Below are 24,841 nucleotides of genomic sequence, written 5' to 3'. Positions count from 1 at the left end.
TTTCAAATGGATGTTTCAATGGAAAACAAAATGGAGCTTGAGCTTGAGGCTTTTACATCAGCAGAAAGTGTTCAACAGAAAATCAGCCATGCATTCATATGTCATACCTGAAGGCACACGCTAGCCATAGTACAATACTACATCTCCTATCAGACTCCCCTCCATATATTGCTGCTTCACATTAATGTAAGCAGCAACAACAAATTACATTAGGTCTAAATGAACTCACAACATCGCACTGTGTCTGCACAAACAGAATTCTGTAGATAATTGTGTGTAAACTTCTATAGCCACAGACATTTTCACATAAGTTATTCTCTCCTGTGAGAAAAGCTGTAGAAATGACTTGGATGTGTTTCAGAAGGATTTACTTACTTGATACCGGGAACTTCACAGGACTTGGGTCGAGAAGACAGCAGGGGCAACTTCTTGGTGTCCCAGGGCTTAAGCAGTTTGCCCTGATCCAGAATGTTCTCCTCAATGGGGGGAACTGGGTACGGAAACACTGTGGATGACAAACAACATGATCACAAATCAATGTCTCCAAGTCATAAGGACTTTTTTTTTTTCCATTGTCAAGATTATTTGTGGTGTGTTTAAAGTAGGACAGAATTGTTAGTGTACAGCGAGTGCGACTGTTAGACTCACTTCTTCTCCCCGCTCCTTCACTCTGACCTAGAGGAGCACAGAGAGATACAAGTCAGAGTACCGAGGCAAACTGGGAATGGGCTTAAGGCACAATCACACTTAAAAAATTATAACAATATGGTAATTTAGCAGACACTTATCTCAGTGGCAAACCCCCAACTCCCACTCCGATGTGTTAACTAAACACATATGCTGTTGGTTTAGTCTTTAGTGAGTCCTCACCAGTGAGTCTGCCCTGAAGGGTGAGTGTGTGTCCAGTGTTGAAGGGGTCTCCTGCAGGGGGGTTCATCACACTGGTGTGGAGGGCAGAGTCTGAGTTGGTCCTGCATAGAGAAAAAGGCATCAGGAGAGGAGAAAGATATATCCAGGGGGTCTCCTTCCATTGCCACATCAACCCACATACACATTCACCAAACAGGAAACAACTACTCAAGTCAATCCATGACTCATTAGAAATGTCCTCCGGTAACCACATCATGACATCACTACCTTACTTTTGTTTCTGCTCAGCCACAAACTAACTCCATCCATGATATATTGGAACTCAGGCTTAAATATAAATTCATTCGATATAAAAAAGAAAAACTCATTCAATATACAAGCTCTTGGAAGATCTTAGAATGGTCATATCTTGCACTGGCACAATCGTCTATTAATGTCTTCCCCAGGACAGTAATTTGATGCCCTATGTTGAGGGGAGAAGAGAAGATAGATGGATAGGGTGGGATTCACCTGTTGAGTGCCATGGTGGGGAGGCGAAACAACTGGCTTTTGTCTCCTGGGAAGTTGCCCGAACAGTTCCTTTTGTGATCAACAACAAAAATGGCCATTATTCTCCAAAGAAGGATTAAAAGAGAGAAATAAAAGAGAGTGAAGGCTTGGTACGAACTGCAAGCATAGGAGGCGCAGAGATAGAGGGAGGAAGAGAGGGATACTGACATTCTACAGAACACATGGCCCATCCATAGATGCTGTTTTTTGGATACAGAGAATATTGAGTGAATTGAGTGCATTTGTGGGTGTGTGTTACTGCATGCTCATCTGCACAAAATGTATGCATTCACAAGAGTGAGCTTGCGCTCATGTGTGTGTGCTCATGTAAGACTGGCTATTATGAAAGAGGCTGTTACATTCTCTGCTAAACTGGGGTCTCGCAGCGATCGGTTCACGTCAGTTGAATTTACAAAGATGTTTATCAGTGTTTCCAGCCCCAGTGCTGATCTGGAAAGAATCGGACAGACTTGTGCCAAATCCACCACAAACAAACTTCAGGAGCAGCTCCCTCTATTCACCTGATTGATGGAGGCTATTTCCCAAAGCGCAGCATCCAAGCAAGCAGGGATGAGAAACGCTGGTTTAGAGCGGCCTTCATTTCATTCATGCATCAACGCTGCTTTATAAGTCATCTCGACATGCCTTTATTTTTTCAGAGAATAAGATAAAACTGAACTGTTGGGAGGTGTGTAAGAGTTGTATAATTTCATGTCAAAGCCAGTTTCCCTTTCTCAAAGAGTTTGTCCTTTTCCATTTAGCAGAGAAAGAAAGAAAAGAAAAAGAAAGAAAAAGAGGATTGGCAAGAAGGGAAGAGGTGAGAGTTTCTTTCCAAAACTTGAAGGAAAAAAAAGAGTAAGTGTATTCGGATGCCAGAAAAACAACAACGTTCTGAAAAGCAACTAAATTCAAGGCTATGAAGGAAAGCTAAAATCAGGTGTCTTGTTAGTCAGTCCCAATCGCGTTAGCATGCATTGTTACCGTGAGACCAAGCTATAATGCTGCAGAGAAAAACAACTAAGCACAATACATAAAAAATAAAACAGGCTCCCTGAGGACACCCATGTCTCTGCAGATTGGGGTCCACTCCAGATCATTACCTTCTCCAACTGGTGTCTGGAGGCGGGGACAGATAGGCTGAGTTGTACGGAGAGCTGTCCACCTGAGGAGCACACAAGTTAAGGCGACAACTAAATTGTTACACTTTTTACTATTCTCATCCACAATCAGAGATTAACAACAAGGGATTTGGTCAGCACAACACAGAAAATGACAAAATAATATATCATCAAAGCAGTCCTTTGCCTAAGTAGAGCAAAACTCTGGATTAGCTCCTAGATTGTGCAACAAGGTCTGAAGATGTTCTGGTCTCAGAGGTATTGTGAAGGATACTTGTTTCCTGTAGGGACGCCCTGGGGAGATGAAGCGTCTGTCCCTCTGGACCCGCTCTACCAGGCCGTGGTGCCGTGTGGAGCGACTGGAGTCCAGGTTAGAGTGGAACAAACCCTAAGAGAGGGGGACCGATGATTGAGACAAGTAGGAGAACAGAGAAACAAAGGGAGAGAGGATAAAGAGTGGTGCAAGAGAAGAGGGAGAGATGCCATGGTGTTTAAATTGGCGTCAAGTGATTGTATGGATAGATTTTTAGGCTATATATTAATGTGGACCCACACACACACACACACACACTGAGGATACAAAAAGGTGAACCTTTCTCACCTGAAAGTCGCCTGGGTTCCTGCCGATCTGATTAACGTTGGGTAGGGAGCCCCCATAATACGGGCCCTGGGTTCTAGCCAGACGCACTTTCTGAGCCTGGATCTGGAGAACAAAGAGGAGATGAAGACTTTATGAATACCTAATGTCTTTTGTAAGACAAACTGTAATACTTGTGCCCTTGACATACTTCACTGCTGGATTGCTGCATAGCCTACACAGAGACAGAAACCACATCAGTGGATTGAGATAATCAAGTGGGTAACAAGATCCTCAAGAGTTTGTTGTAGTGTGCTTTATCAGCTGCAAAGCTGTGGTTGTCCTATGTCACGATAGAATGTTTGAAATGAGCTGGCCGGTTCTTTTAGTAAGACACTATCTGGCCATTTTCATTAATGACAGCCAAACATCTTGGTGTCTTTTCAGACCTTGTTCTTTTGAGTAAAAGCTTGACATGTTATCAAATGTGCTGTCCTGCCTCTGACATCTTTCATGCAGTCTCTCAACCTTTAAAACAGACGGCAGTGAGTTCATCATTGTAAAAAATAAAAATAAAAAAAATAAAAAACCCACAAGTATTGAGGAAAAGCTGTTAAATTATTATTTCTAAGAAAAATAAGAACTTTGAAAACAGTCACAAAGCAACAATATCCCCACCAGTATATTGGATATTGCTAATAACACCCAGGAGTTGCCCAATACATTCCAAGTGGAACAAAACATTTCCAGTGAGAAAATACTGCTTTGTGTACCTCCCAAATGTGACATTGTCAGTGTAAAATATTATGACAGCAGAAGAATGAGACATGGTCTTCATAGGACTTAAGATTAAATCTGCCCTTACAAAGTTCCCTTCTGAAATGGATTCATATGAACCACTACTGTTCCAGCATACAAATAAGATAGGCCGAATGTGTCATATTTTACGAACCCATCTAAAAATGTCCAAAAGCCTTAAAGCTTGAATCCTTCATTGTGAAACTGTGATATTACAACAACAAAGAAGTTAACACAGTTTCTTTCCCCTCTGACATCACTGCACGAGCGATAGAACAGCAGAATATGTGATACAATTTTTTCTATGGGTGACGCTCCTCACCTTCGCTTCGTTAACAAAACAAAAGCAATAACAATAACAAAAAATAAACACCTTTCTTTTCTCTCCAAAACTCTTGAACGTGCCGTCCTTGGCCAGCTCTCCCGCTATCTCTCTCAGAATGACCTTCTTGATCCAAATCAGTCAGGTTTCAAGACTAGTCATTCAACTGAGACTGCTCTTCTCTGTATCACGGAGGCGCTCCGCACTGCTAAAGCTAACTCTCTCTCCTCTGCTCTCATCCTTCTAGACCTATCGGCTGCCTTCGATACTGTGAACCATCAGATCCTCCTCTCCACCCTCTCCGAGTTGGGCATCTCCGGCGCGGCCCACGCTTGGATTGCGTCCTACCTGACAGGTCGCTCCTACCAGGTGGCGTGGCGAGAATCTGTCTCCTCACCACGCGCTCTCACCACTGGTGTCCCCAGGGCTCTGTTCTAGGCCCTCTCCTATTCTCGCTATACACCAAGTCACTTGGCTCTGTCATAACCTCACATGGTCTCTCCTATCATTGCTATGCAGACGACACACAATTAATCTTCTCCTTTCCCCCTTCTGATGACCAGGTGGCGAATCGCATCTCTGCATGTCTGGCAGACATATCAGTGTGGATGACGGATCACCACCTCAAGCTGAACATCGGCAAGACGGAGCTGCTCTTCCTCCCGGGAAGGACTGCCCGTTCCATGATCTCGCCATCACGGTTGACAACTCCATTGTGTCCTCCTCCCAGAGCGCTAAGAACCTTGGCGTGATCCTGGACAACACCCTGTCGTTCTCAACTAACATCAAGGCGGTGGCCCGTTCCTGTAGGTTCATGCTCTACAACATCCGCAGAGTACGACCCTGCCTCACACAGGAAGCGGCGCAGGTCCTAATCCAGGCACTTGTCATCTCCCGTCTGGATTACTGCAACTCGCTGTTGGCTGGGCTCCCTGCCTGTGCCATTAAACCCCTAAAACTCATCCAGAACGCCGCAGCCCGTCTGGTGTTCAACCTTCCCAAGTTCTCTCACGTCACCCCGCTCCTCCGCTCTCTCCACTGGCTTCCAGTTGAAGCTCGCATCCGCTACAAGACCATGGTGCTTGCCTACGGAGCTGTGAGAGGAACGGCACCTCAGTACCTCCAGGCTCTGATCAGGCCCTACACCCAAACAAGGGCACTGCGTTCATCCACCTCTGGCCTGCTCGCCTCCCTACCACTGAGGAAGTACAGTTCCCGCTCAGCCCAGTCAAAACTGTTCGCTGCTCTGGCCCCCCAATGGTGGAACACACTCCCCCACGACGCCAGGACAGCGGAGTCAATCACCACCTTCCGGAGACACCTGAAACCCCACCTCTTTAAGGAATACCTTGGATAGGATAAAGTAATCCTTCTCACCCCCCCCCCCTCCCCCTTAAAAGATTTAGATGCACTATTGTAAAGTGGCTGTTCCACTGGATGTCATAAGGTGAATGCACCAATTTGTAAGTCGCTCTGGATAAGAGCGTCTGCTAAATGACTTAAATGTAATGTAATGTATGGCCATGGGGCGGAAGGTGGCGCTGTTTCCCCTACTGCAGATTCCATCTTTAAATCCCCTTTCTCTTTTGCAGGCGAAGACGATTTAAGTAGCTAGCGCTTTCAGTATTCCTTACACTGACGACAATATGAATACTCCACACATATACAGGTTGTACAACCAAATTGATTCATAAATACAATGAATGAATGGAAGTGGGTAAATCCATGGTAACGGATTTACACAGACTTTTAACAATTTCCACTGAACATTTTACAAAAGCACATTTACAGGATGGGGGTCCAAAGTCTGGAAACAAATAAAACTGAGTGAGAATTTACCATAATTCTGTTACGAAACTTTGCGCCTGTACAGTTTTTAAAGTAAAATATATATTTTTATTTACTGTGAAAATTGTTCAAAGTAGTCATCGTGCATATAATTGTATGGTTTGTTAAACTTTTAAAACAATGTTTTTTGTTTGGCATATATTTTAAAGTGAAGTCTCAGCGTAATTCTGCATTACTCTACATCAGTTTCACAGCATGCTCCGTCTCCATTTACTGGTAACTGCATACCTGCCTTGCTATTGGGCTGACCACCCTGACAAAAAGTATATTAGATGGGGAGGTTGTAAAGGACAGGACTCAAAGGAATTCTCAGAAACAACAGTGGTTGAGATGGCAAAGGGGAATTACCATGAATGAAGAAAGTGGGGTGGTATGAGGGGTTTGGATGAGTCAGTGTAAGACTTGAGCCCTTGAATGTGCTGCCCAACAATTCAATTTAAGAGGGTGAGTCGTCACTGAATTTGATTTGCCCACTCTTCTCCTTTCTATTCCTCCCACTCAGTCTGTATCACAGTCACCTCAAAATATATAGGATATTCATAGAGGGGGGGATATTCTGGCCATTATCATGCTTCTAAAAGATTGAATGTTCAAAAAAATATATGTTGAATTCATTAATAACCAAATGATTCATTAGTATCTGTTTGAAAATCAGTTCGAACTTTATTCACTTCAAATTGACAGATCCTTAGAATGAACCCTGGGGTGTATTTATTATGTCTTGCAACGGAAACACGTTAAAGAATCAAACGTACACGAACAGCGCAATCGATGAAAAACGGGGCGGGACCTACCTGAATTTGTCCAATAGAAACTAGTTTTCGTTGAACAAAAATGTATATTTGGAGTAAATGGTTAACGTTGCTAAACGCTTTGGAACATAATCGGCGTACTTAATACAGCCGTGGAGTATCTATAAACACACCATTTTGTGAATGTTAAACTCAGTTGAAAAATAATGGAGTGGGTTGCAGTTATGCCAAGAGTTTGCAATCTGTTATGCTGTGGTGGTTGACAGCAACCACTATGTGCCACTTCACTTGATGCACCGTCTGTCTGACCAACTCGTTCGCTAAACACTGAAAAACGAACGTTAAGCCAAAATATGGCTGTTAACTAACATTATCAACCAGTCACACAGTTCAGCAGGTTTGAAGATGTATTAAAACAGTTAGTTATAACTAACGTTACAATGTCTCGTTAACATTAGCTTGCTAAGTAGTTAGCAAGCCAACGTTAAGTAACGTAACGAACTAGTTAACATTAGCTACTGAATTTGAAATACTACTTAGCTAGCCCTGAGTTAGCCATATGTGGCTAACTCGTTTATTTACGCTAACTTTAGTTAACTAGCTAGCTGGTTCGCATTACACTTTTGACAAGTTAGATAAGATAGCGATCAACATCGTAGTTAACGTTAGATAGGTGAAATAACTACAAAGACATTCATACTCCAACAGATAAAGGCACATCGTGGATAACGTTCATTCTTGCCTAGAGTTATTTTGCTAAACTAATATTGGTTTATAATTTTCGTATTTTTTGTGTACCCTCTTGACAAGCCCCGGGCCTGTACTTACTCCAGCTTTCCTCCCCTGCCTCCCCCTCCGACTTACCCTGGTAGAGGTGATATCCATCATAACCTCCTGAAAAGCAGCAGTCTCTTCAGCCTGACGTTGGGTATGTAGAGCTATTTTCTCGCTAAATTTTCGAGGGTTTGATGCCCCGGACCCAGCACCCGAACTGGGTCCTGCTCCGGGTCCACAACCGCCTACATCCGTAGCAGACATATTTGCCGAACGACTTCACGCAGTGGGATGATCTGACTTGTCACTAACGTTAGTTACTATAGCCACAAAGTGATACGGGCCGCCTATTTCTACAATTTATCTTCTTAAAATGTGATTTTAAACCTAACATTAACACAGTTAACCATAAATGAAGACCAAAAAGTTATTTTTGTTTTCATGAATTTGTACGACAGACCATTTGGACTTTGTAGCTGTGGTAACTAGCTAGTCGAAACCATCTGACTTGGTGGGGGGGAGGAGAAAGTGAGCGCCCAAGCCAATCTGGGGCATGTAGTTTATTTAAAAAAAAATTGTATGTAAGGCTAGGTCAACACAGAAATTACAGTACTGTGTAATGGATATTGATTTTTTTTTTTAAACGTTAAATTGTTCCAAAATACAACTATTGTATTGGTTGGTTTTCTCAAAATAAAATGGCTGCATATAAACCAGATTATTCAGTAGTAAAATACACTGCCAGACTGGTTGTCTGATCACTATCATACTCATCACTAATACTATTGCTCTCCGGGTGAAAAAGAACTAGGAAACATGTTAAATAATTTCAGATTACTTTTAAATCAGTAAACCAGGTACAGATAAACAAGTGCTGATATAAAAGTGAACATAAAAACAAGAACAGCCATTTCAATTATTCAAACTCAAGTTTTACAAGAGAATAGAGGACTAATTCAAAGCTCTCACCACATGGCAGTGAAATAAGGGCCTATATTTAGATCTCAATGTAAGGCTCTGACAAAGAGCAACCACTCCATGTATCTTTTTAAGCATTTAAAGTAGTAGCCAGCTGTATATGCTCTTATGTTTTTTTAGGGGCTAGGCAGTCATAATACTGAACAAACAAATGTGTGTACAATTCAGGACACAGCGAGTCAGATTACACGGCAGCAAAACATTAGGTATGCTATAATATCAAACCAGGAGTTTTATAATGGTCATATTACTTTTTTTTTTTTTTAAATCAGGTCATTTTGACCACATCACGGTATACAGAACGCCATTTGTGAAGCATGTCATTGTTTATATAAAAAATAGATAGATTCAAATTCTCATATCTAAAATAGAAAACGTTATATGATGTTAATTTCAAAGCATGGCAGGATTAGCTTATATCCTTTTTAAAATCTGAATGAATAACATTCATCTACATATTAAAACTAAAAGAATCAAGTTTCCAGTGTAAGGCAAACCAGCATTCACCCTGCACCTTAAGAAAACTTGTTTGAATTAATGACACGCTTGAGTATATTTTGGTCTCATGCTGTAAACATGGTTTAATGCTTATCAGTCCAAATTGCATTCTCACGGCGCAAGAGGAAATTTGTTTTTGTTTGAATCAGACCCAAAGAATTGATCTACAGAATATTTACATTTTGATGAACAGCATCCCAGTGACCACTGCGAACCCAGTGAGAATCATGGCCACCTTGGGGATACGGTTCTGCGGGGAGCTTAGCTCATGGGGCAGGATCTCCATGAAGGTGATATACATAAAGGTGCCAGACGCAAGACCTTCTAAGGTGGACCTGGCCAGCTGGTGCTGGGGGGATGACTTGGTCTCGGTGAGGGCAATGCCCAACCCAATGCCCATTGGGGACATGAGGGCAAAGAGCAGGAGGCAACCTACCACGGCTGCCCGCCGCAGCTTTCCCTGGGCCAGCTTTAGGGCTAGACTGAAAGAGATGATGCTCTTGTGGAGGAGTAGAGCAACACAGATCTCCAGCACCTCTTGACTGTCCTCCTGTAACCCCACAGCCAGACCCTCGAACACTGAGTGCAGAGATAAGGAAAATACTAGAATGAAGGCCCGGATGGCCGAGGTGGAGTTAAAGTCCACATGGAAGTGGGCATCCTCTCCCCCTAATTCCTCCCTACCATGGGAGTGGTGGGAGTGTCTCCGACCATCTCTGTCATGTGATTGGACGCTGGAGTCCACCAATAGTGCGCGTCTTTCTTCAGAGTGGCCCGCCGATCGGTCTCTGAGGGCCAAGACTATTTGCTCCAGCACCAGGACCAAGAAGAATCCCATGGCTATGATAAACTCAGGTAGAGGGAACTGAAGCTGGAAGGGGTAGATAGACAAGAGGATAACACACACGATAAGTTACTTGGAATAACTAACTACCGCAAAGATAGCCTAATCAGTCAGATTAAGCTGACAAGTGTAACATTTAAAAAATCTATTTAAAAAAAAGGTGTCTGCGAACAGAAATTGATGAGTCTACACAAAGTCATTCATCTGTATTTTTCTCAGCATTCAAATTTGACAAGGATTAAAAATGTAATTCTGACATCAAGTAATACAGGGCAGACCAAGATAACGCTGTGCTTCCTAAATACTAATCAGATGTGAAATGACTAACCGGAAGGGCAGAAACCAAAAAAAGACACCGCTAATGGGGACTTCCCCAAATTCTTACTGTAATGCCCAGGCTACTAAATGCTTCATTGATCCCAGATAGGTAGTCAGGCACCAGGTCCAGAAGGCAAGTAGCAAAGAACACTCCTCCAGCGAAGCAGCTCACCAAGCTCACTACCTTGTGACGCGTTTCTGTGGAATACAATAGACTCAACTCAGCCACAAATGTATCAGCCAGTCATGCAAGTCTATTGAAAGGCTCTACAACAAGTACGGTCAATGTTTTAACCTGTTGGTCTTCATCTGGTCTCCATGGAAAAAATATACAGATTTGACAGACTACATTTTGGCAACATCTGGGAACAGATTACACAAAAGTGAGTAGGTATGTCTTCCTTTTACTAATTTACCTGCACTTTATTATTCAGCCCTGTGCAACGTTATCGGATGTGCATGGAAGTTGAACCCACTTACATGCTACTGTCTTTACATGGATTTGGGGGTCTTTCTGTTTCGTGTAGGGTTTGTGAAAGGAAGGAACACATAGGAGTCGACAAGTAAGTTTACACCCAGGACCTCTTTTTGGATAAATCCGTTTGAATTCAATCACTTTTTGACAGCATCCCTTTTGATTTAAACAAAACGTTCCTACATGTTTTCCCATGGAAGAAGTGGTCAGAAAGTGACCTCAATCCCAAAACATTCAGGAGATAAGTGCTCAAAATGTCTTCATCACTGGAAAAAGTAAACGGTTCAGTTTGATGCCATTTAAAAGCTTACAAAACAGGGTTATCAAACTACTTAATCATTTATTGAAAAATGTTTTTAATTTGAAAAATAATTGACCTTAACATCAATTATTTAAAAAATAATCTTCATGTTCACATACATAAAATACATTTTGATCTGTTTAACACTTTTTTGGTTACTTCATGATTCCATGTGTTATTTCATAGTTTTGATGTCTTCATTATGTTTCTACAATGTAGAACATTTTTAAATTAAAATAAAACCCTGGAATGAGTAGGTGTGTCCAAACTTTTGACTGGTACTGTATGTTGTAGCTTAGACCATATTTTTACCATATCTGAGGTTTGTGTGCTGTGCCCGTCATCGGTTGAGACGCAACATGGTCTTGAATACAGGGTGGGTGTCATTTCAATCATAGAAATATATTTCATAGAATGGACCTATCCCTTCAGACCTCTGCAATTTAGCTGGTACACCATTGGCATTTTAATTTAAATGACATTTGTACTTCTAATTACTAACAAAGATTTCTGCTGGTCCACCCATTGTCAAATGTCAATTTAAATGGTAATGTCTATTCTATGATCTATATTTCAAAAGGTTTCCTATGGAGTATTGACAGTATAATATAAAACTACTGATATTCCCATCCAAGTCAACATTGTGTGTAATTGACATTTAAGGGAGAAACAAAATGTTCAAAAAACATGTTCATAAGCTTTTAAATATGTAAATCTCAACTGTTTTTAGCTTTTCCAGTGATGAAGAGATGGATGTCTCATGGGATGGTGTGTATGCAAAATAGGTCAACTGAGTACTTTTTATCTCTTGACTATTTTGCCATTCAGGTCCAAAAAGTAACTTTCTGAGCACTTCTACAATGAGAAAAAGAATGTAAGGCAGGTTCTATTAAATTCAAAAGGGGTACTGTCAAATTTGTATTTAATGCAAATGGTTTTACCTTTAAATCACATTCTCAAAATTCATTCTGATCTAAAGTACCACTTACCTGGGTCTACATTGCACCTCCCTGCCCCCCTGACTAAGCACAAAGGGGCGAAGCCACAGACCAGTGTGATGGAGAAAAGAACAACCAGTGCTCCCAGCTTTACCTCCAGGCCAGGGACATAAACTGGGTTCATCTGCACTTCAGATGGCCACCCGGAGAGGGCAACAGAAGATCCTTTTCTGAGAGCCATCTCTGCACTCCCTGCTTCTCTTTCACTCCTGAGTGAAACAGCAAAGAGTAGCTCTCAGACGCCCTCCATTGGCTTACAGTCGAATGGGGAGGGGTAGACCACCTGCATCAGAGAAGTTTGAGTAAAATTTGCCTACATTCAAATCAAGTCAAGACAAATAAACACAGTTTGACATTTATTGCATACATTTTCATAGTGCCCATGGTTTAGGGTGAGAGACTTCTGACAATGTCACATTGTAGCATCTGCTCTGGGATCTTGGCAAACAAATAACATGAATTCCCAGATACACTATGTGAAAGGATAGAAAACATACAGTTTGTGAAGGAAAGGGGTGGCATAGAAAGCATGTGACTGATCTAACATCAGATAATATTACATTGCTTTACCGGGACTGTTATAATGTCATGTACAGCTGTTTAGAAAGTTAAAAACTATCGCTAGTCCATAAAAAGTTTTAAACAATATGACTAAACGTATAGCTTTCTGCCTATGGCGTCTCTCACATTACAAATAGCAAGCATAAATAATGTACTACCTTCTGTCGTATTCTCTCATAAAAGGACAGCCTTGGTGAGCAGCTTGTATTGGCACAGACTTAATAACAAGTGGGAAAAAGGCAGCAAAATTACATTACTGCTATGCCAAAAAAATGCACTCTGTACGGGAAGTGATGATTCAACTGATCAGAATGAGGCTGGGACGACCTCGAGGGAGGGGCATATCCCGGATTCATCAACGCTCAGTGAAATCTGATCTCGAGTCAGATCTGCGTTTTAGCTGTCGATAGTTCATCTCAAGATTGGGGTCCGCTAAACAGGTCATTTATCAGTTGTTTCGGAGCAACTTCGAACTACTGCGGTCTATTCATTCGTGGACTTTTGATACAATAAATTATGTACATTGTATCACTTATTAAATCGCACACAATTGCAACAGATGAAGGATTGAGGGGACATCATGTGCCATCTCTAGACTTTGTATCATTCCAGTAAATGTGCGAAATATGACAATCGCATGCGTTCCAGTACCACACCTCTGCTGCATTCCCTAACCTAGTAGGCTACATACTAGCTAAGCATTTACCGTCAGGCAATGTAATAAAGGACGTAGTTTTTTCTGGTCCTGTGGTATTTATATATTCTTTTGTTGCGGTCCGGACTGGCCTTGATTTCAACGTCAACAGACGGCTATGATCGGTTTAGATTTGATCTGGTCCAGGCTGGCATTGATTTGGCTACATACAGAGTTCTATGATTGGTCCGATAGGACCAAGAACCGAATTTGTTGTTCGCTACACTGGTGTCAGAAATGGGATGACAGCCATGACCATGAAACATGACGAGTAGCCTAAGAAAAATGTTGGAATCTCTTTCTACTATCCCCAAATTCCACCGATCCTGCTTTTAGATTTGTGGGAAGTACTGTAGTGAACGAGTATAGGCCTACATTTCCCATCCAAGCATTTACAGATGTTGATTTCTTTAAAAACAAAAACATTTTTTAATAGTGCTCTGTATTGTACCCTGCTTTACTCTAATCTACTCTACCTGTACTCTATTGAATAAAACGTGACTGTCCTGTACCGGGCCATACCGTACTGTGCTAAACTGCCATACTCTAATGTGATGTTTAAACTTGTTAAACATACTGGCCGAGCGTACCACCCTCGGTAGAGCCTTGAGGTCAGCGACTGTGGAGTAGCCATACCAGGCTGCGGTGCAGGATCGAGTGTGTCAGGGACGGAGGAGGTGATGTGGTCTATGACTGGCCTCTCAAAGTGTGAGTGCTACGGATTGGGAGGATAGTGGACATTTTAAAGCAGGAGGGGATAACGGCCTAAGCTAGAGAGATGAAAATGTCTGAAAACACATCAGCTCTGAGGTTGCGGCTCGGGATACCGTCTGGGCCGGCAGCCTTGCGAGGGTTAACACGTTTGAATGACTTACACATGTCCTCTGTGGAGACCTAAGCACGTAGCCTCCTTGGGGCTCTCCTTGGCAGATCAGAGTCGTTAACGCTCGAAGTGTGAGAAAAAGGTGTTTATAGTGCCTTGCAAAAGTATTCATCCCCTTGGCGCTTTTCCTATTTTGTTGCATTACATCCTGTAATTTAAATGGATTTAAATTTGGATTTCACATAATGGACATACACAAAATAGTCCACATTGGTGAAGTGAAACGAAAAAATAACTTTAACTTTAACTTTAAAAAAAACTTTAACGGGAAAGTGTACGGCAATTGCTCTGCTTCCGACCGTTAGTGCATACGGCCCAGTACATCACTGGGGCAAAGCTGCCTGCCATCCAGGACCTCTACACCAGGCGGTGTCAGAGGAAGGCCCTAAAAATTGTCAAAGACCCCAGCCACCCCAGTCATAGACTGTTCTCTCTACTACAGCATGGCAAGAGGTACCGGAGTGCCAAGTCTAGGACAAAAAGATTCTCAACAGTTTAAACCCCCAAGCCATAAGACTCCTGAACAGGTAACCAGATGGTTACCCAGACTATTTGCATTGTGCCCCCAACCCCTCTTTTACGCTGTTGCTACTCTCTGTTTATCTTATATGCATAGTCACTTTAACTATACATTCATGTACATACTACCTAAATTGGTCCGACCAACCAGTGCTCCCGCACATTGGCTATCTGCATTGTGTTCCACCACCCGCCAACCCCTCTTTTTACGCTTCTGCTACTCTCTGTTCTTCATATATGCATAGTCACTTTAACAATACCTACATGTACATACTACCTCAATAAGCATGACTAACATGTGTATGTATATAGCCTTGCTACTCTTTTTTCAAATGTCTTTTTACTGTTGTTTTATTTCTTTACTTACCTACACATACACATACCTTTTTTTCGCACCATTGGTTAGAGCCTGTAAGTAAGCATTTCACTGTACCTGTTGTATTCGGCGCACGTGACAAATAAACTTTCATTTGATTTCACATGAACTCAGTAGATATACACCTGTTCTGAAAGGCCCCAGAGTCTGTAACACCACTAAGCAAGAGGCACAAACAAGCAAGCGGTACCATTAAGATCAAGGAGCTCTCCAAACAGGTCAGGAACAAAGTTGTGAAGTACTGATCAGGGTTGGGTTATAAAAAATATCAGAAACTTTGAACATCCCACAGAGCACCATTAAATCCATTATTAAAAAATGGAAAGAATATGGCACCAAAACATACCTGCCATACCCACCAAAACTCACAGACCAGGCAAGCAGGGCGTTAATCAGAGGCAAAACAAGACCAAAGATAACCCTGAAGGAGCTGCAAAGCTCCACAGCGGAGATTGGAGTATCTGTCCATAGGACCACTTTAAGTTGTACACTTCACAGAGCTGGGCTTTATAGAAGAGTGGCCAGAAAAAAAGCCATTGCTTAAGGAAAAAAATAAGCAAACACCTTTGGTGTTCGCCAAAAGGCATGTGGGAGACTCCCCAACCAAATGGAAAGTAGCCGGCAGGTAGCCTAGTGGTTAGAGCATTGGACTAGTAACCGGAAGGAGCTGACAAGGTAAAAATCTGTTGTTCTGCTCCTGAACAAGGTAGTTAACCCACTGTTCCTAGGCTATCATTGAAAATAAGAGTTTGTTCTTAACTGACTTGCCTAGTTAAATAAATGGAAGAAGGTAGATGAGACTAAAATTGAGCTGTTGGGCCATCAAGGAAAACGCTATGTCTGGCGCAAACCCAACACCTCTCATCATTCAGAGAACACCATCCCCACCATGAAGCATGGCGGTGGCAGCAGGTGGGGATGTTTTTCATCAGCAGGGACTGTTGCTGCAAAAGGTGGCTCTACAAATTATTGACTTTGGGGGGATGAATAGTTATGCACTTTCAAGTTGACAGTTTTTTTGTCTTATTTCTTGTTTGTTTCACAATAAAACATATTTTGCATCTTAAAAGTGGTAGGCATGTTGGGTAAATCAAATGATACAAACCTCCAAAAAATACATTTTAATTCCAGGTTGTAAGGCAACAAAACAGCTCATCCGGTAGAGCGGCGTTGGTGTCTGTGACGTGATTGGCTTTCTTTTTGAAATCCATGGATGTTAGAAGACCCTGCCAGATACGTCTTTTGTCAGACCCGCTGAATTACCCCTCCACTTTGTCCCTATACTAGTGTCTTGTCATCTTAATCTATCTGTATTGATCATATTTATACTGTTTAAACATACAATTGTGCTCGGTCACCTTGCCGTGTTTAAGCAGCATCTCTCTCTTTCAGTTTCCTCACAAGGCTGCCATCAATCCACGTTTTTTTTATTTGGTCATTCAGCAGACACTCATACAGTGGGGAAAACAAGTATTTGATACACTGCCGATTTGGCAAGTTTTCCTACTTACAAAGCATGTAGAGGTCTGTAATTTTTATCATAGGTACACTTCAACTGTGAGAGACAAAATCTAAAACAAAAATCCAGAAAATCACATTGTATGATTTTTAAGTAATTCATTTGCATTTTATTGCATGAGATATACATAAGTATTTGATACATCAGAAAAGCAGAACTACTGGTTGGTAGGTGATCAAATACTTCAGTTGCAGTCTTTCCTATATTCTTGTGATAGAATGCTTACTTAATTGAGAATGTATGTGCAGTTGAAATTTGTCCATAGAATCAATGACAGAAAAATACATATTTTTCACGTCTGTAAATTGTCTTTTTGACATCCATTACAGACGTATTTTTGATGTCCGTATAAGACATCTTCTAACCTTTCATTCGGCACCTGAAATGCACGTGATGTCAACGTATCGAAAAGTATTTTCAAAGCAATTTTGCTCACTGGGTAATGTATTTTATTACTTCCTGTATAGAATAAAAATATCTTGATTGCATAGTATATTGTTCTGTGTTTTTCAAAAGATCACCAACACAAATGTTTTATGTATTTATTGAGGCAGAAATTGCTGATGCCACAACCCAGTTCTTATGAGGTGAGATCATGTGAGATCATAAAGAGGCAAACCTTGCCTTGTATAAAAAAAGAGAAAAACAGAGTTCCATGGGGCGGCAGGGTAGCCTAGTGGTTAGAGTGTTGGACTAGTAACTGGAAGCTTGCAAGTTCAAACCCCCCTACCTGACAAGGCACAAATCTGTCATTCTGCCCCTGAAGCCATTAATAACTGTCCTATTTTGCCATAGTATACAGGAGATCCTATCCAATTTATATTTTCCATAATATGAATAAACCACCAAATACAGTATAAAGGACATGAATATATTAAACATATTGTCTGACATTTTGGCTAAAGGCCTGGTTTGGAATTCAGTATGTAGATACAGCTTTTGAATTTACGGTGTTATTATATGTACATGAATGCTCAACAACACAATCCGACACACCGGATCCAAGATGGCGTAGCAGTAGGATGTTTGTCTTTGTTTTATCCCGTATCTTATCCTGTGTAAATAACCGGTCTATTTTGTATATATCTTAATCTCACTTTCTATCTATGAACTAAATATACTTTCTTGCAACCCGTCTCACTCAATGTGGTACGGCTCTGCAATTTTTTATTCCTTATAACTGGAACATCCATCAGGAGCTAGCCAACTAACTAGCTACTAGTCCTTGTTAGCCATGGCTAGCAGTCTTCAGTCAGCCTTAGCTCGGACAACACCTGTCAGTCTGCACAGCGCGATATCAACCCATAATATATGGACTGCTTCTCTCTACCACAACACCGGATTCCTGCCGCTCTGGATCATTACACCGGATCATCGCAGCTAGCTAGCTGCAAACGAGTGGCTACTGTTAGCTAACACCTCTGTCCCGAAGCAAGCACCATCTAGCCTTGAGCTAGCCTCGAGCTAGGCCCATATAGCAGCTAATTCTAGGAATACAATACCTCCGCTATTCTGTTACGATGTTGCCGAAGAACCATCTACAAGCCCCGGCCCGCTAGCTTTTCTGAACGCTGTGTCCCCTGCTCGCCTAGCGTAGTAAGTGACTACAGAACGGCACCCTGGCTCACCTATTGCTTCTCTTTTGCCCCTATGATCACTCGGCTGTTTTGGCTAGTTCTTATTGTTTTATTTCACTGTAGAGCCCTCAGTCCCGCTCAAAATGCCTTAGATAGCTCTTTTGTCCAACCCCAAACACATGTGGAGACCTCACCTAGCTTAACTGGTGCCTCCAGAGGCGAAACCTCTCCCATCACCACACGCCTAGGTTTACCTCCAATGTACTCACATCCTACCATACCATTGTCTGTACATTATGCCCTGAATCTATTCTAACACCGCCAGAAATCTGCTCATTTTATTCTCTGTCCCCAACGTACTAGACGACTAGTTCTTATAGCCTTTAGCCATACCCTCATCATACTCCTCCTCTGTTCCTCTGGTGATGTAGTGGTTAACCCAGGCCCTGTAGCCCCCAGTTCCACTCCTATTCCCCAGGCGCTTTCATTTGATGACTTCTGGAATTGTAAAAGTCTTGGTTTCGTGCATGTTAACATCAGAAGCCTCCTCCCGAAGTTTGTTTTATTCACTGATTTAGCACACTCCGCCAACCCTGATGTCCTTGCAGTGTCTGACACTCTCGACCCAAACTGTTATAGACCTATATCTATCCTACCCTGCCTTTTCTAAAGTCTTCAAAAGCCAAGTTAACAAACAGATCACCGACCATTTCGAATCCCACCATGCCTTCTCCGCTATGCAATCTCGTTTCCGAGCTGGTCATGGGTGCACCTCAGCCAAACTCAAGATCCTAAATGATATCATAACCGCCATCGATAAAAGACAATACAGTGCAGCCGTCTTCATCGGCCGGGCCAAGACTTTCGACACTGTCAATCACTGCATTCTTATCGGCAGACTCAACAGCCTAGGTTTCTCAAATGACTGCCTCGCCTGGTTCACCAACTACTTCTCTGAGAGTTCAGTGTGTCAAATCTGAGTGCCTGTTGCCCAGACCTCTGGAAGTCCCTATGGGGGTGCCACAGGGTTCAATTCTCGGGCAGACTCTCTTCTCTGTATACATCAATGATGTCGTTCTTGCTACTGGTGATTCTTTGATCCACCTCTACGCAGACGACACAATTCTGTATACTTCTAGCCCTTCTTTTGACACTGTGTTAACTAACCTCCAGACGAGCTTCAATGCCATACAACTCTCCTTCCGTGGCCTCCAACTGTTCTTAATGCAAGTAAAACTAAATGCTTGCTTTTTAACCAATCGCTTCCCGCACCCGCCTGCCCGTCTAGCATTACTACTCTGGATGGTTCTGACTTATAAAATGTGGACAACTACAAATACCTAGGTGTCTGGTTAGACTGTAAACTCTCCTTCCAGACTCACATTAAGCATCTCCAATCCAAAATTAAATCTAGAATCGGCTTCCTATTTTGCAACAATGGGTCCTTCACTCATGCTGCCACACATAGCCTCGAAAACTGTCTATCCTAACGATCCTTGACTTCGGCGATGTCATTTACAAAATAGCCTCCAACACTCTACATAGACTACATCCAATTTGCTATCACAGTGCCATCCGTTTTGTCACCAAAGCCCCATATACTACCCACCTCTGCGACCTGTATGCTTTCGTTGGCTGGCCCTAGCTTCATATTTGTTGCCAAACCCACTGGCGCCAGGTCATCTATAAGTCTTTGCTAGGTAAAGCCTCGCCTTTTCTCAGCTCACTGGTCACCATAGCAGCACCCACCCATAGAACGCGCTCCAGCAGGTATATTTCACTTTGGGGATGCTGGCCTTCTAGGCAGAGTTCCTCTGTCCAGTGTCTGTGTTCTTTTGCCCGTCTTAATATTTTATTTTTATTGGCCTCTTCACTGTTGACATTGAGACTGGTGTTTTGCGGGTAATATTTACTAAAGCTGCCAGTTGAGGACTTGTGAGGCATCTGTTTCTCAAACTAGACACTCTAATGTACTTGTCCTCTTGCTCAGTTGTGCACTGGGGCTTCCCACTCCTCTTTCTATTCTGGTTAGAGCCAGTTTAGAGCCAGCCTTCATTTCTTAGAAAAATAATAGACTGATGAGTTTCAGAAGAAAGTGCTTTGTCTCTGGCCATTTTGAGACTTTAATCGGACCCACAAATGCTGATGCTACAGATACTCAACTAGTCGAAAGAATGACAGTTTTATTGCTTCTTTAATCAGAACAACAGTTTTCAGCTGTGCTAACATAATTACAAAAGGGTTTTCTAATGATCAATTAGCCTTTTAAAATGATAAACTTGGATTACCTAACACAATGTGCCATTTTTTAAAATTTAATTTCACCTTTATTTAACCAGGTAGGTCCTTCTGTGGCTCAGTTGGTAGAGCATGGCGCTTGTAACGCCAGGGTAGTGGGTTCGATTCCCAGGACCACCCATACGTAGAATGTATGCACACATGACTGACTGTAAGTCGCTTTGGATAAAAGCGTCAGCTAAATGGCATATATTATATTATTATTATTGTAGGCAAGTTGAGAACAAGTTCTCATTTACAATTGCGACCTGGCCAAGATAAAGCAAAGCAGTTCGACACATACAACAACACAGAGTTACACATGGAGTAAAACAAACATACGGTCAATAATACAGTAGAAAAATAAGTCTATATACGATGTGAGCAAATGAGGTGAGATAAGGGAGGTAAAGGCAAAAAAAGGCAATAGTGGCGAAGGAAATACAATATAGCAAGTAAAACACTGGAATGGTACATTTGCAGTGGAAGAATGTGCAAAGTAGATACAGTAGGGGAAAAGGTGTTTGGTCTAAATTATAGATGGGCTATGTACAGGTGCAGTAATCTGTGAGCTGCTCTGACAGCTGGTGCTTAAAGCTAGTGAGGGAGATAAGTGTTTCCAGTTTCAGAGATTTTTGTAGTTTGTTCCAGTCATTGTCCCGGAGAGAACTGGAAGGAAAGGCGGCCAAAGGAAGAATTGGTTTTGGGGGTGACCAGAGAGATAAACCTGCTGGAGCGCGTGCTACAGGTGGGTGCTGCCATGGTGACCAGCGAGCTGAGATAAGAGGGGACTCTACCTAGCAGGGTCTTGTGGATGACCTGGAGCCAGTGGGTTTGGCGACGAGTATGAAGCGAGGGCCAGCCAATGAGAGCGTACAGGTTGCAGCGGTGGGTAGTATTTGGGGCTTTGGTGACAAAACAGATGGCACTGTGACAGACTGCATCCCATTTATTGAGTAGGGTATTGGAGGCTATTTTGTAAATGACATCGCCGAAGTCGAGGATCGGTAGGATGGTCAGTTTTACGAGGGTATGTTTGGCAGCATGAGTGAAGGATGCTTTGTTGCGAAATAGGAAGCCAATTCTAGATTTAACTTTGGATTGGAGATGTTTGATGCGAGTCTGGAAGGAGAAGTTTACAGTCTAACCAGACACCTAGGTATTTGTAGTTGTCCACATTTTCTAAGTCAGAACCGTCCAGAGTAGTAATGCTAAACGGGCAGGTGGGTGCGGGCAGCGATTGGTTGAAAAGCATGCATTTAGTTTTACTTGCATTAAGAGCAGGTGGAGGCTACGGAAGGAGAGTTTTATGGCATTGAATGGGGCAGCAGGGTAGCCTAGTGGTTAGAGCATTGGACTAGTAACCGGAAGGTTGCAAATTCAAACCCCCGTGCTGACAAGGTACAAATCTATCGTTCAACCCCTGAACAGGCAGTTAACCCACTGTCCCTAGGCCGTCATTGAAAATAAGAATTTGTTTTTAACTGACTTGCCTAGTTAAATAAAGGTAAAATGAAAAATGAAAAAATTGAAGCTCGTCTGGAGGGTTGTTAACACAATATCTAAAGAAGGGCCAGAAGTATACAGAATGGTGTCGTCTGCATAGAGGTGGATCAGTGACTCACCAGCAGCAAGAGCGACATCATTGATGTATACATACAGAGAAGAGAGTCGGCCCAAGAATTGAACCCTGTGGCACCCTCATAGAGACTACCAGAGGCCCAGACAACAGGCCCTCAGATTTGACACACTGAACTCTATCAGAGAAGTATTTGGTAAACCAGGCGAGGCAATCATTTGAGAAACCAAGGCTATCGAGTCTGCCGATGAGGATGTGGTGATTGACAGAGTCAAAAGCCAGGTCAATGAATACGGCTGCACAGTATTGTTTCTTATCGATGGCGGTTAAGATATAATTTAGGACCTTGAGCGTGGCTGAGGTGCACCCATGACCAGCTCTGAAACCAGATTGCATAGCGGAGAAGGTGTGGTGGGATTCTAAATGGTCGGTAATCTGTTTGTTGACTTGGCTTTCGAAGACCTTAGAAAGGCAGGGTAGGATAGATATAGGTCTGTAGTAGTTTGGGTCTAGAGTGTCTCCCCCTTTGAAGAGGGGGATGACCGCAGCTGCTTTCCAATCTTTGGGAATCTCAGATGACACGAAAGAGAAGTTGAACAGGCTAGTAATAAGGGTTGCAACAATTTTGGCAGATAATTTTAGAAAGAAAGGGACCAGATTGTCTAGCCCGGCTGATTTGTAGGGGTCCAGATTTTGCAGCACTTTCAGAACATCAGCTGACTGGATTTGGGAGAAGGAGAAATGGGGAAGGCTTGGGCGAGTTGCTGTGGGGGGTACAGTGCAGTTGACCAGGGTAGGAGTAGCCAGGTGGAAAGCATGGCCAGCCGTAGAAAAATGCTTATTGTAATTCTCAATTATGGTGGATTTATCGGTGGTGACAGAGTTTCCTATCCTCAGTGCAGTGGGCAGCTGGGAGGAGGTGTTTTTATTCTCCATGGACTTTACAGTGTCCCAGAACTTTTTTGAGTTTGTGTTGCAGGAAGTAAATTTCTGCTTGAAAAAGCTAGCCTTGGCTTTTCTAACTGCCTGTGTATATTAGTTTCTAACTTCCCTGAAAAGTTGCATATCACGGGGGCTTTTCGATGCTAATGCAGAACGCCATAGGATAATTTTGTGTTGGTTAAGGGCAGTCAGGTCTGGAGAGAACCAAGGGCTATATCTGTTCCTGGTTCTAAATTTCTTGAATGGGGCATGCTTATTTAAGATGTAAGGCATTTAAAAAAATAACCAGGCATCCTCTACTGACGGGATGAGGTCAATATCCTTCCAGGATACCCCGGCCAGGTCGATTAGAAAGGCCTGCTCGCTGAAGTGTTTCAGGGAGCGCTTGACAGTGATGAGTGGAGGTCGCTTGACCGCTGACCCATTACGGATGCAGGCAATGAGGCAGTGATCGCTGAGATCTTGGTTGAAAACAGCAAAGGTGTATTTAGAGGGCAAGATGGTTAGGATGATACCTATGAGGGTTCCAGTGTTTACGGCTTTGGGGTGGTACCTGGTAGGTTCATTGATAATTTGTGTGAGATTGAAGGCATCATGCTTAGATTGTAGGATGGCTGGGGTGTTAAGCATGTTCCAGTTTAGGTCACCTAGCAGCACGAGCTCTGAAGATAGATGGGGGGCAATCAGTTCACATATGGTGTCCAGAGCACAGCTGGGGGCAGAGGGTGGTCTATAGCAGGCGGCAACGGTGAGGGACTTGTTTTTAGAGAGTTGGATTTTTAAAAGTACAAGTTCAAATTAGAACACAGGAGTGATGGTTGCTGATAATGGGCCTCTATACACCTATGTAGATATTCCATGTAAAAATCTGCTGTTTCCTGTTACAATAGTCATTTGCAACATTAACAATGTCTACACTGTATTTCTGATCAATTTGATGTTATTTTAATGGACAAAAAATGTGCTTTTCTTTCAAAAACAAGGACATTTCTAAGTGACCCTAAACTTTTGAATTGTAGTGTATAATTGTAAATTACACAACTTACACAACTAGAGAATGTTATATGTCAAATGACTGGGCCTCAGAACTGTGGCCATCAAGGACTACAGTTGTGCACGTCCCTGCTCAATACAAACCACACTGGCATGCAAGCTATGTAGGCCTACCTCTTTGGCCAACAGGTGACATCTATACAGTTTTTCAGGTGTGGGGTCGTGTCCTCGGCACACTCTTCGGGCAAGTGACCTGTGGAAAGTGACTGCAGGAATACACTGTCACATATCTCTGGATGGCACCAGTAATCCCCTGGCCACTCACACTAGGAGCCACCCACAGCCCTTGCACCACAATGGTCTCCCCACCATCCACCAGCAGGACAGACACTAACGCCACCTACAGGGTAAAGGGAATGATACAATTTCACAAAGTTACATTCAAGATCGCAACATTTGGCTGCCTTTTCCATTCTTGATCAGTCAATCCAGCAAGAATGGTGAGACAAAAAGATAAGTGTCTATTGTAAATAGATAAGTGCAAAGAGAGCAGTGAACACATACAAAGATTGACTCACCACCCTGCTATCCATTTTTGCAAGGAACACCAACCGACCAGGCTCTTCCAGCCATCATTGATGTGCCAGCCATGTATTACAAACCATCAACACTGCTATGAGATATCCATGACCTGTTTAAAGTCAGAACTCCAGATGGTGTGACACACTTTTAGATTTTGCCATGATCCTTTGGTTTTGCTCTGACTTTCCTTCTGCAAAAACGTCTCAATAGAGAATGTTGCCAAAATTCAAGGTCTTTTGAGTTCAATACGATACTGTAACTGTTCTTTTCCAGTATGTCCAGTACAATATCTAATTCACTGCTACATTGTGCCCACGAA

The 24,841-nt window shown here is 42.5% G+C and overlaps 2 protein-coding genes and 1 long non-coding RNA gene across 6 annotated transcripts in view; 1 reads left to right on the top strand and 2 right to left on the bottom strand.

Moving 5' to 3' along the window:
• The window catches only part of LOC118364519 (CREB-regulated transcription coactivator 2-like), a 22,513-nt gene extending 14,221 nt beyond the window's left edge, over window positions 1-8,292 (bottom strand). For 2 of the 3 annotated variants that reach the window (XR_008087940.1, XM_035746124.2), the window contains exons 1-8: window positions 7,699-8,292; window positions 3,139-3,240; window positions 2,812-2,925; window positions 2,520-2,581; window positions 1,381-1,449; window positions 871-971; window positions 649-675; window positions 376-505 (exon numbers count right to left, since the gene is read on the bottom strand). Coding sequence is in view for 2 of the 3 variants with exons in the window: in XM_035746124.2 (XP_035602017.1) it covers window positions 376-505; window positions 649-675; window positions 871-971; window positions 1,381-1,449; window positions 2,520-2,581; window positions 2,812-2,925; window positions 3,139-3,240; window positions 7,699-7,872 (779 nt within the window). In the remaining variant the exon portion in view is untranslated. The remainder of the gene's footprint in view (window positions 1-375; window positions 506-648; window positions 676-870; window positions 972-1,380; window positions 1,450-2,519; window positions 2,582-2,811; window positions 2,926-3,138; window positions 3,241-7,698) is intronic. The other variant, XM_035746125.2, reaches the window with a different exon arrangement.
• Window positions 6,774-11,009, top strand: LOC118364523 (uncharacterized). The gene is made up of 4 exons (XR_004821602.2): window positions 6,774-7,231; window positions 7,645-7,762; window positions 10,582-10,629; window positions 10,774-11,009. It is a non-coding gene; the product is annotated as an uncharacterized LOC118364523 (long non-coding RNA).
• LOC118364521 (zinc transporter ZIP1-like) lies at window positions 8,433-24,841 on the bottom strand. Of its 2 annotated transcripts, XM_035746129.2 has the most exons (5): window positions 24,519-24,841; window positions 24,115-24,340; window positions 12,012-12,303; window positions 10,314-10,444; window positions 8,433-9,955 (listed from the first exon to the last, which is right to left on the bottom strand). In XM_035746129.2, the coding sequence occupies exons 3-5, from the start codon at window positions 12,199-12,201 to the stop codon at window positions 9,260-9,262; spliced, it is 1,017 nt and encodes a 338-aa protein (XP_035602022.1). In that variant the 5' UTR covers window positions 12,202-12,303; window positions 24,115-24,340; window positions 24,519-24,841; the 3' UTR covers window positions 8,433-9,259. The 2 variants fall into 2 exon arrangements, with proteins under 2 accessions (XP_035602022.1, XP_035602021.1); XM_035746128.2 differs by lacking the exons at window positions 24,115-24,340; window positions 24,519-24,841 and adding an exon at window positions 12,740-13,305.

Source organism: Oncorhynchus keta, chromosome 31, assembly GCF_023373465.1.
Source record: "Oncorhynchus keta strain PuntledgeMale-10-30-2019 chromosome 31, Oket_V2, whole genome shotgun sequence".
Lineage (NCBI taxonomy): Eukaryota > Metazoa > Chordata > Actinopteri > Salmoniformes > Salmonidae > Oncorhynchus > Oncorhynchus keta.
The sequence above is the reverse complement of the archived record's forward strand: the minus strand, read 5'-3'. Positions and strand labels throughout refer to the sequence as shown.